General features: G+C 37.4%; 1 protein-coding gene across 1 annotated transcript in view; it reads right to left on the reverse strand.

Moving 5' to 3' along the window:
- Window positions 1–533: 533 nt before the first annotated feature.
- The window catches only part of LOC149833998 (phosphoenolpyruvate/phosphate translocator 1, chloroplastic-like), a 48,121-nt gene continuing 35,646 nt past the window's right edge, over window positions 534–13,008 (reverse strand). Inside the window, exons 8-9 of the mRNA XM_090011164.1 lie at window positions 1,862–1,991; window positions 534–852 (exon numbers count right to left, since the gene is read on the reverse strand). Of these exons, the coding sequence (XP_089867290.1) occupies window positions 770–852; window positions 1,862–1,991 (213 nt within the window). The 3' untranslated portion in view covers window positions 534–769. The remainder of the gene's footprint in view (window positions 853–1,861; window positions 1,992–13,008) is intronic.

Genomic DNA, 13,008 nt, shown 5'->3' on the forward strand with positions numbered 1-13,008 from the left:
GGCTTCGCATAGGGCCTCAACTTCTCTTGAGCCGCCCCTGTGCGCACCCCTAAAGCAGGATGCACTTGTCCGTCGGCATACTAGTGCATCCCACTAGTCAAACAGACGCTTAGGAAGCTCCACTGCAAAAACTGTCAGGGAGCCCTCTTCTGCAGAACACGAGTCCAAACCGTCCCGCTCCCCACACACACCATGAAGTCCAGTTTGCATCACTGCCACGGAATGAGGATGCAGGGATTGCTTAAGTGTCTGTCTATGTGACACAGGCCAATCACATGACACAATCTGAGTGGGGCCAGCATTCTGTTGCTGCAGGGCTCATGGAATGCTGTCATATGATTGGCCTGTGTCACATAGGCAGGCACTTGAGCGATCCATTTCTCTCTCGCTGCTACGGGCCCATGGAAGCGCTTCGGGTGTCATGCATTACTCTAAGGCTTCGGCATGCAAACAGATTAATCCCGAAACAAGATTAAATGCGACGAATTCAAATCTTTATCCAAACCAATGACAGTTGTGAGGCAAAACTTCAAGAAACTTTGAGATTGCTTTTTCATTTTCTTTTTTTCTCACCAAGGATGAAGAGAACAATTAAAGCACAAGTTTATGGTAAACTGGGCAAGCTGCCAAAGAAATTACAGCCAAAATTGGCAAAAGAATACAAGTAGGAACATTGATCAGACACCATACTCTTCTACTCTGAAATAACATGGCATTTCTTTTGCTTGAGAAGCCAAAAGCCAAATTCTCAATTAAAATGGCACAAAATTCAGGCGGCCTTGGCTTCCAGCTTTGGTTTTATCCGTCTCATACGTGAATACAAGAAAACTCCAGACAATGCCACCACAGTTCCTGCAATGAGCCCGACAAATGACAATCAGTAAGACATGCAGAAGGAAAAAACTTACAACCGCATGAGCTGTTTTTTTGTTAGATTATTTATGCATTACAGATATCCTAGAAGTTAAGCAGTTCAAAATTCTTTAATCCTCATGATATTTCCGGAAAATATGTATTGAGCAATCTGTTCCAACAAAATTATATATATATGCTACAGTCATTTGTACATCACAATCTAATAGAAACCACCATTTTTTCACTTTTTTGGAGATGTGATCTATACAGTTTCTTTAGTATGAAACAAGTTCTGGATTGTTTTTGCAACATGTAAGTTGGTCTTACAAAGGCTTCAAAAATCAACAGCCCAAAAAATACCAAAATTTCATAACTCAAAAAAACCATTTTCTTTTACATTGAAAAAAGATTATTCAAAGTGCAATACCTAGCAAAGAAACCATGTTGCTACTACATGCACCTATAATTTTCCAACTAGATTGTATACATCAGTGTTGTATCATAACATTTTGTACAGTATGCCATGATATGTATCATAACTATGGCCCCATATGATATACACCCATATCACGATATGAGTGCATATGGCACCAGTATCAGGCGTTTTGTTTGTACACCACCAGTATCATATGATACAGTACAATACAAGGCATACAATACACCTTTGTATCTTGTAAAATATGCATGCCATGAATAACATATTTTCTTGATTATTGGATGTTCGATGTTTTATATAGTTCATTGTTTGATATGTGATATTATGTTTTTATTTTACAGCTAATATCAATGCTTCGTGTATTATGAATTGTTTAGAAATTTTCTATTTTTTGAAAAAAAAATCATATTTTTGGTAAAAAACACGATTTTTTACAATACATGTATCTTATTTTGAGCCCATACGCTTTTTACAACTTTAGTACATCCAGTAGAAAGTTATATATATATATATATATATATATATATATATATATATCCAAGAATTTGACTGAAAAATAAAAAGCATTACCCAAACAATTGAGTGGAGAGACTGGGGTTCCAAAGAAGAGGACTGAGGCCACAATAACCACAACCCGCTTCACACAGTTGCTGACAGAATGAGTTACAGGTGATACCTTTTCAAGTATCATATATGAAATCTGCACATTTCAAACGCAGAGTTCCTGTCAAAGGAGATTCCCAAAGAAAACTAGCCATACCACTGCACGTTAAGCAAAGAAAAACAATCAAGATATAAGCATGCAACAGTACATGGGGAAAAGTTCAGTGAATAGAATGTGTGTGTGTGTTATGTAACAGGGGTGGGCGGCAGTTCCAGAAGTATCGTACTTCTCTGGATATTTTGGGTTTGTTTTAGACCTAGTATGGGCACACTCCAAATTTGCATCTCTCTCTCTCTCTCATATGCAATCCCCATGTAAGAACAGGTACCTATGTGATACCCAAAGTCATTACCAAGAAGGAGAGACAATATTGTTGTGGCTGTATTCCTTCAGTTCCTACAATTCCCAATGGGAATATCGTGTGCTGTGGATCTTTATTTATAGAACCCCTTATACATTCCTTCCCAAATACAATAAGCCTCTTGATAAAGAGGGACACACAAATAGGAAACTATACCCAAATAAGAAACCATATACAAATAAGAAACTAGACAGCACATCAGGTTCTCTGCATGCTGGATCTGAATATTGGATCTAGATCTGGATCCAATATCTTGATCCAACTGACGTCATCTCTTGATAACCTCCCTCAAGTTGTACATGGTAATCACCATGGACAGATTGGACTTCAATTTATACCACTGTTTGTAAAAACAGGATTGATAGTTGATAATTATTGGCTACCTGAACCTAGTATTCATGTGATAGATTTGCATAGTGTACCTTGATTAGAAGAGATGAAGAGAGCTTCAACTTTGAATTTCGTTGAAGGAGATTGTCTACCTTTGTCATCGTCACTTCGGCAAGGAACACACGCAGGCATGATTTCCAACAACCAAAGGTGGTGCAGTAACGTGAGGGGAGCTGTCAAGGGATGCTGATCATCAATCGCAGCGCTTGCTTTGACCAATTCTTTTTTCTGTAAGGATGTTTTATGTAAAGGCCTGATCAATCACTATGTGTTTGGTCCTTCCATGATGAACAGGATTCAAGGAGATCTTGATGGCACTTTAATTGTCATAGAATAAAACTGACCTAGGGACTGTTTCACCTAGCTCATGCAGTAAACTCCTTATCCATGTCAACTTTGAGGCCGTTGTTGTCATAGCTCAGTGTTTAGCTTCAGTACTTGACCGAGCTATGGCTCTCTGTTTACAGCTTGACCAATAAACTAAATTACTCCCAATGAATATACAATATCCTAAAACTGATCTCCTTTCATCTGTGTCTCTGAATAAGCCATGACTATGAGGCAATTTTTTCTCAGATATCTTTCCTTATAAAATAATTCATCACCCAGGGTGCCCTTCAAATACCTTAAAACTTATTTCACTGCTTCCATATGGGTAGTTTTTGGTTGGTGCATGAATTAAGACACTTGATTTATTGTATGCACAACATTCCCATAATACTCCGATATTCAGTAGGGTCATTATATAACTCTCCACGATTAACACTTAACTAGTGATGTATTGGAACATGTGTTAATAAAGGCTTACAATCAGACATACATGTTTTGTACAATAGATCTATAGTGTATTTATGTTCAGTCAAAAGTAGACCATCTTTCCCTTTATCAACTTCAACTCCCAAGAAGTATTTCAATTGACCAAGATCCTTCATCTTAAAACATTTGTTCAGCACCTTATTCATTTTCCAAATATGTTCATCTGACCTTCTCATACTAATGATATCATCCACGTATATAAGCAAAATAATCATATATTCTTTACCTTTGTGAATGAACAACAAATGATTGAGTGAAGATATGTAGAAGTCATGTCTATTGCCCTTTTAAGCTAGCATACATTCTCGACAAGATTACTTTCATTGTACCCTTATGGTTGCTCCATGTAGACTTCTTCTTTCAAGTCATCATACAAGAATGCATCCTTAACATCAAGTTGATTTAGAGCACAACCATGATCCACTGCTAGGGACAAGATATGTATTGTCCCTATTTTAACCAAAGGGCTAAAGGTCTCCTCATAATCCATGACATGTTCTTGAGTAAAGCCCTTTGCAACAAGTCGGCCTTACACCTTTTACTTAATCTTATAAACCCATTTTGACCATGTAGCATTCTTGTGTAAAGGTCTTTTAACCACTTCCCATGTTTAGCACTCACTCATGTAATGCCTTCATTTCATCATTCATGGCTTCAATCAATTTTTTATTTCGGATGGCTTGGGAATAAGAGATTGAATCTTCTTGTTTTTCTATGTGCATAAGAAAAGCATGATGATTTGAGCTAAAATTTTCATGACTTACCCACCTTTCAATAGGATGCCTAGCCCTGTTTAATCATATAAACTCTGGTTGTGCTACTATTTCATCAAATTGGGTGATAGTATTTTTCACGTTTTTTGTTCATTACCCGTTGTCCTTTGTTCCTCAACTTCAAAACCAGCAACCCCTTTATTTCTTTTGGTATAGACATGGCCTTCTTTATATCTCTCATCCATAGCTGGATTTTCTACACTAGCTTCTCTATATTGCATGTGGTTCTCTGGAACTTATTGTGGTGTGGAAACATCATTAGGCCCTAAAAACAGTTTTTCATCTAACCATGGCTAATAGTATTCAATGATGCCCTCATTTATTCTCTGAACATGTTCTGCATTAGAGTCAAACTCAAAGAAACTCTCATCAAACACCACATTTCTATAAATACAAATACAATTATTCTTGACATTATAGCACATGAATCCTTTATAATTATTAGCATAACCAACAAATTTGCAAATATGAGCTCTAGGTTCAAATTTATCTCTCTAGGACATTTATATAAACATAACAAAAAAATCTTTGTAAGAAACATATTTATAATGTAAACAACTGAGTGAAAGGCCTCTGTCCAAAGACATAAAAGACTTTTTGAGGATGCAACAACATTCAGGTACTTTCAACAACATGCCGAAGCTTTCTATGTGCAAGCCCATTTTTTTGAGGTGTGTAAGGGCAAGATACTCTTCTATTGATTCCATTATTTTCAAGATAAGTAACGAATTTCTTCAAAAAGTACTTGCCTCCACCATCACACTGAAAATTGAGGATAGACATAGAGAATTGGTTTTTGACTAACATAAAACTTCGTCAATTTATTGAACACTTAATGCTTATGTTTTATAAAATATATCCATGTATAATGAGAAATTTATTAATAAAAGAAACATAGTAACGACTACCAGAGGAAGAAGCATTAGGTGTTGGGCCTCATACATCAGAATGCACAATTTCAAAAGGTTTCAAAGCTCTTTCATTCAAAGAATTAAAAGGAAGAACATGACTCTTTGCAATTTGACAACTTGGACAGATAGCACAGACAAGCTCACACTCTATACTAGACTCGAGAATAAGCTTACTAGAGACCAATCTTTCAATAAAACCATGACTACAATGAGTATAAGACGATTGTAGCAAACATTGGCTTATTTGAAACAAAAGAGTTAAACAAGACAGATGGACTAGATGATTCCATACTCAACTTCGAAATAAAACTAGTTGATTTGGATGTAGGACCTTCTTTGAAGATGTACATGTTCTTCGATCTTTTCCCTTCAACGAATATCTTCTTCATGTGAAATTCCTTGACAACGGAGTAGATTCCACACATGAATTGGTATTATCAACAAGTTTAGAAATTGAAATGAGATTCTTCTTGATGTTGGAAATAAAAAAGGCATTAGAGAGATTTATGGAACTAGATTTATACAAAAGGACAGACACAATTCCAATATGTGTGATGGGGTGACGAGTCTCATTTCCAGTAACAATACTATTTTTACCATGATAAGGAATCAACATTAAAAACTTACCCTCATCACTTGCAATATGGTTGGCAACTCCTGAATCAAAATACCACACCCGTTGCTCATTTTGTTTTAAATCGAGTCCTGCAAGAGCAGCAAGTAGTAATTGCTTGCCCATTGGAAGTTGAAGCTCTCCATTGTTTTGTCTGCTACTGTGACCTCTAGATTGGGCCTTGCCTTGAATTTTGTTCTGCATTGTCCCTTGATTATATTTAGGGTCATCCTTGAACTATCGCTTTGATATAGCCTGGTTTCTTGCATATGAAGCAAGTAGGAATAGGTTGCTGCCCTTGGAAAACAGTATTAGGAAGAATATTTGGTGTGGGCAGAATACATCGGCCTCCCTGATTGCCTCCAAAAACATGTCCCTTGCCTCCTCTAAAGTATCCACCTCTTCCACAGCCTCATGAGATACTAGTGACCAAAACTTCCTGAGTATCATTAGAGGCATCAACATCATCAGTAAGGGTCATCTTATAATGTACCAATTTAGCTCATAAATTTTTTAATGTACGAAGCAAATCCGAGTATTGTAATATGGTAGAGAGGATGTGGTAATCAGAGCCGAGACCGCTGAGATCCTATTCAACCATATCCTTATCTGAAACTTCATAGCTCACCATAACAAATTTATCAGTGATGTTCTTCACCTTAATAACACATATCGAGATTGAACCTTTTTTCAAATTCTAAAGCTCTTTCTTCAAAAACATCACCCTGAATTTTGAAATCTAAGAATATGTATGGACTAATCTGGTCCAGAGTTGGAGACCAGTGCAATTGTCAGGTGCCCCAATGAGAACCTCCTGCGTCAAGGAGGATATGATGTAGGCAACCAATGCATGATCTCTCTTTATCCATGAAATAAAGTCTGGATTTCAGACATGAACAGAAGATATTATAACCCCTTTATCATCATTTTTCTCTTTGATAACATACTCTAGTGGAGGGATGATGGACCCATCAAGGTGTCTAGAGAGATCTTGACTCCTAAAAAAAGAGTTATTTGCCTCTTCCAGATTAGAAAATTGAAATTGTTTAATTTTTCATAAACTAATTATGGCAAGAATGCAGAAAATAGGACAACTGGGACAATTGAGGGTTTAGATCCATGAATAAGAAAGGTAACATGAATAACATAAATAATGGAGTAGACGGGAATATTCAGCCTATCATGCTAATATCAAGAATACAACAACTACGCCTTCATCCCAAAACAATTGGGGTCGGTGATATGAACCAAAAAAGAAAATCATTCTGGGTCTTTCACATGAATCCTTCTCCTCCAATCATTTCTATCCAATGCCATGTCCTCAGTGAGGTTCAAAGCATTCATATCCTTTCCTATCATCTCCATCCAAGTCTTCCTAGGCCTACCCCGACCTCTTTTAACTAATATATTTTCCCATTTCTCCATCTTTCTAACTGGAGCATCATTAGGCCTTCGCCGAATATGTCTAAACCACCGTAAACGATTCTCTCTCATCTTATTTTCAATGGGTACAACGCCTACCTTCTTACGTATCCCCTCGTTCTGAATCTTATCTTTTATTGTATTTTCACACATCCATCTAAGCATACGCATCTCAGCTACACTCATTTTTTGAATATGATGTCTCTTGGCAGCCCAACATTCCGTACCATATAGTAAAGCGGGCCTAATAGTCGTCCTATAAAACTTTCCCTTCAACCGCAATGGCATTCTACGATCGCACAACACTCCAGTTGCACTTTTCCATTTCATCCACCCAACCTTTATCCTATGATTTACATCTCCATCAATTTCTCCATACTTTTAAATGATAGATCCCAAATATTTGAAACAATCATCCACCGGTATTTCTTGCTCACCAAGCTTCACTACACTCCCATCACTACTTTGTTGCTTACTAAACCGACATTCTATATATTTTGTCTTACTCTTACTCAACTTAAAACCTCTTGCTTCCAATGTTTGTCTCCATAATTCTAACTTAGCATTAACCCCAGCTCTAGACTCATCAATCAAAACAATATCATTAGCAAACAACATACACCATGGCACATTTTCTTGAATTGATCTCAAGAATACAAGCTTAAATTTTTACCAGCCATTTTTTTTTGGCTGGTATACCATAGCAATTAAGCATAAAAATAAGTTTCTAACCTAAAACAATATTTTGTTATGATATCAAAATAGATGGCGTGATATAGAGAAATAACAAAGAAAATTTATGCAAAGTTGAGTGTGCAGATAAAGAAGGCTGAATATAGATTTTCATATTTCAGGTTTTAACAAGATAAAAGCAAAAGGATATTTGACGTCAAGATCAAGAAAGAAGGAAGAAGAAAAAGAAGGTTTTGGGATTGACGTCAAGTATGAAAAGAGGGAAAAAAACAACACGGTGTGCTATGATATTTCTTTGAAAAAAGAACTGGTAACAGCAATATGCTTGGATTTTTCTTTAGATGAATCAAACCACAACAGCCAAGATTGGGAAAGATGTCAAGAATTGGTTTTTCAAAGAAGAAAAGAGGAAAAAGAAAAAGAAGATGAGAAGAATCAATGAACAAAGGTTAAAGCATCCTGAAAAGAGGCAAATAGAGAGACAAAAAATCAGAATCTCTTAGAACTTACCTCGATAGATGTGATCAGACGCACTCCTGCTCTGATACCATGTTAGAATAGGTACCTATTGTTAAAATATATGTAATCTATATTTATATATATATATATATAAATATATGTATCATACACTACCTGATAAGGGGTAGTTCTGTAAACTCGCCCAATAGGGGCATTGTAGACTTTTTCTTTTTCTTCTTTTTTCCTTTTTTCTTTTCCTATTTTTTCTTATTTCTTTTTTGTTTTTTGTACCTTTTGTGCATTAAATGCACAGCCATTGGGGGCCCCAACAAAGAGTCGTTGGGCCCCCAACGGTCACAATTGTGACCGTTGGGAGCCCAACGACTCCTTGTTGGGACTCCCAATGGTCCCTCTCTCTTTCTTTTCTCTAACTCTCCCTCACTCCTCTCTTGCCTATAAATAAGTGGGGTCTCCCCCTTTGTAAGAGTGGCTTCTTCAAGCCTTTTAGTGCCTTTATAAGATTTTATGCTTTCTAGCCATTATTGGCTTTTGTCTATGTCCTCTTTTGGACTTGTTCTTTGATTTCTATATGTGAATGTCCATTGTGGGACATACATTTCTTTTCCGCATATTTCATTACACCTATGTGATACCCTATGTCACATGGACTCGGCAAAACAGATGCCGCACCCGCGTCGACGCGACGCGAAGCGGGTTCGCGTGCGGGTGCGGCACCGGGTGCGGTCAACACGACCCTGGGTGCGGTCAACGCACCCAGGGTCATTTTTGTCCATAATTTGGGCGTAAAAAAAATCCCCTGATGAAAAGGAGGAGGATTAGGGCAAAAAAATTTTTTTGCCCTAATCTCTCCTCTCTCTCCCCCTGAGCTCGAGCTCTCCCATCGCCGCCCCAGCTCCGCCTCCCAGGCTCCTCCTCTCGGCTCCTCCTCTCCTTTCGCAGGTATGTCTTCTTGGGTCGGCTGGGGAGGGGCCGAGCACCCCCCCCCCCTCTCTCGGTCTCTTGTTGGGTCGGCAGGGGAGGGGCTGAGCCTCCCCTGCTCCCTCGTTTTTCGGCACAGGAGGGGCCGAGCCCCTCCCCCATCTAGCTCTTTATTTGGGTCGACAGGGGAGGGGCCGAGCCCCTCCCCTTTATGTTTTTCTTTTTTGGGTCGACAGGGGAGGGGCCGAGCCCTTCCTTGAATGACGCCTGCAAGCCATCTGCAGTGTATCATCAGATCAGTATACCCTGATCATGGCCTACATTTATCGAGTTTCTCTCAAGTCATCACTTCCGCTGCCATTCGATTTACTAATCTCTCGTTCCATCTCCACATCCCCTCAATTTCTCCAATGTAAGAGAGAAGTAAAGAACGACCCATCTGCTTCCATCTCTAACTCGTAGAATGAGGAGTTGATCGTGTCTCACCAAACTGATTCAGTTGGTTTCTCTGAGTCTCTCCCGTAATGAGTAAGCTCAGGATTTTCCTGTTGATTTAAATCACCTTCAGGAACTAAAGATGATCTGATTCATATCAGATTCAGCTCAGCAACATGACCGATATGGTCATACCCCTTCTTCTGTGTATATGAGCCGCAGAAGTCAATTTTACTGCTTAAATTCCGAAAGTCTGATGTCAGAGTCTGATTCGCTGATCAATCTATTGTTTGAATTTTGAAAATCTGATATCTGCTAATCAGTTTATTACACTGGGTTTGAAGGACCGGTGTCTGCAATTGATTTACTATATGAAATATAATAACCTGAGCTATCACTGATTTCATTCGGGTCATCCAAAACATGAAAGTTTGTGTTGCTGTTCTAAAATCTTAGATTAGTTTAACTAATACCTGGTCCTAAAAGTGATCTGATCAAACTTTTGGAGAATTTTGTGTGCATTCTCCATTTCAATAGGGTATACATTTACTTAGGTTACTTAGGCATTCCGAGATTACTCATATATAACCTATTAGGCAATCTTAGGTGTCTACATTTAGTCCATGTTATAGCCATTTCCCCTTTTGTGTTAGTGTTATTTATATATATCCCCGCATATCTCCTCATTAAACATGGGCACGACCTCTCTTCATTGAATATATACATTACCTTAGATAGATGTATATGCATTTAAATATACCTATTCTCATGCATTTAGAGAAAAGGCAAATTTTCATTTAATTGAAGCATTGCATTCAGGCATTCTCATGTGTATTCCAATCACACTTTATAAACTATGTTTTCATGTATAGATATATTTCCATCACAATTTAGGCATAATCATCTGTTCATTGGAGTCAATCTGAGATTTCCGATTTCTCTTTTTTGGGTCGATTTATGTAATTGCTTTACTTATTTGATTGATAATTTGATATTTAGGTTGATATACTGTATGCATGATGAATCATATTATGAGTTTATGACAATGTTTATTATTAAATGTTAAACTGTTAAAACTTCAAAATTATATATATATATATATATAATTTTTTTTACATTTTTGCCCCTGCCGCACCCCCGCACCCGGGTTTTTTGGAAGTGCCGAATCCCCGCACCCGCACCCATGTGACATAGGTGATACCCAAAGTCGTTATAAAGGAGGAGAGACAATATTGTTTGAAAAAGGTGCATAGGATCTGACCCGATCCATGTACCCAATCCATGTAACATGTAACGTAACCATGTAACAATTTTTTCATTTATCGGGTCTGGATACACCAGACCCGGACCCAAACTGTAATGTAACTTAAATACACAAGTTAGGTCACGATTTCATTTACTGAAATCGTGACAGCCGTAACTGCTCTCTCTCTCCCTCTCTCTCTCTCTTCTCTTTCTCAACGCAGGTGCAGCGCAGAGAAAAACTTTCATGGTATCAGAGCAGTAGATCCATCTTGGGGTCGAAGGGGATTCCAAAGGTGCGACAGATCAAAGGTTTGAGGTTTCGTTCATCTTCTTTTCTTCTTCAAATTTTTTTCTCTACCTCCATCCCCAATTTCCATCTCTCGTTTTCTCTTTTTTTGTTTTTCTTCAGTCTTCTCTTCTCCTGTTTAGTGGATTCACGCCTCACGTGAATCCCTAAGCTGTTCACGTAAGGGAATCACGTGAAACCTGGTTCACGACATCCCCTATTCTGGTTCACGATATCCCTTCTACTGGGCTGGATATCCAAGTCTGATCGTGCTTTCGGGGCAGACCTGCGACATCAAATCTGGGATTCTAAACCTCTTTGATGTCCAGCCTGCTGTGTGACAACTTCTATTAAGTCAACTCTCAGAACCCCACTCTCATATTATATCCCTTTTGGCTGTTACGAGTGGGATCCCTCTCTCTTATTATATTCCTTTTGACTGTTACGAGTGGGATCCACTTTGAAAATATAGTCTGGATTTTTTTTTCTCTTCTTTCCTTCCGTTCCTCATTGCTTCCACATTAAAATTACAGTCTGAATTTCTTTTCATTGCTTAAATATCCGACCTTACAAAAGTAAAAAAAAAAAACTCAGTCTTGGAATACAGTCTGCATTTCTTTTGACAGCCTCTGGTCGCCAATTTTCGAGTTTCACAACCGTAAAAAAAAAAGAGTCAGCAAACCTCTCTAGGTGCGAACTGAACACTCTGTGGGTACTCTGGTAACCAGTGTTGTGAAAAGCGTTGAGGCGTAGCGAGGCGCTCAACCAAAAACCGAGGCGAGGCGTAAGCCTTGAGGCGTAAAGCGTAAGCCTCAAAAAAAATTTTTGAAAACTTTTAAAAAATTATAAAAAAATATCTAAAAATACAAATAAATAAAGAAATGCGTTATTGATGAAATTGACAACCAATAAGAAATAGAAAATGTCAAATAAGTACTAAAAAATATAAGATTAACATATAAAAGTAACTAAAACCTGATTACATAACTAAAAAATATATGAGATTAGCCTACAAAAGTTAAAATATATGGGATTAACCTATAAAAGTTAAAATATATGAGATTATTCTAAAAAATATGAGATTAACATATAAAAGTAACTAAAAAACTGATTACATAACTGGAAAATATATGAGATTAACTAAAAGAAATTAAAATATATGAGATTATTCTAAAAAATATGAGATTAACGTATACAACCAAACATCAAACCATGACAGTATATCATACACCTAACATCAAACCATGGCAGTAGAAGTAAATTTAGCCACAAACAACTTAGTTATTGTATTGTGGAATAATTAAAGATTGATAAAATTGATTAAATACTTAGTATCAAGAGCATTTACATTATTATGCCATAAAATAAGTTTGTTTGCATGTGCACACAGTGTTCTGGCCAATGAATGGAAACTCTAAATAAAGTAAAGTAAAAGGGTAAAGAAGACATGAGAGGGATCCCCAACATGAAAAGAGATCTGATATTTTTTTATGGCATAAGAAGCGAACCAATACAATTAGCCAGAATCCTATATATTCCCAAACCTATACCATGTGCTTGAAGTTAGACTATTGGATTTGATTCCTGAATTAGTTATACTTGTCAAATTATGTGTTGAAAACTACGTTTCTATAAGCTAAGTAACCAGTGAAACTATGGTTCTCTTTACTGATCCAACTGTGATTTGCATCTTTTTATGAGACAGCGTGC

The sequence above is a fragment of the Nuphar pumila genome, chromosome 6 (assembly GCF_984573655.1).
Source record: "Nuphar pumila chromosome 6, dmNupPumi1.hap1.1, whole genome shotgun sequence".
Classification (NCBI taxonomy): Eukaryota; Viridiplantae; Streptophyta; class Magnoliopsida; order Nymphaeales; family Nymphaeaceae; genus Nuphar; species Nuphar pumila.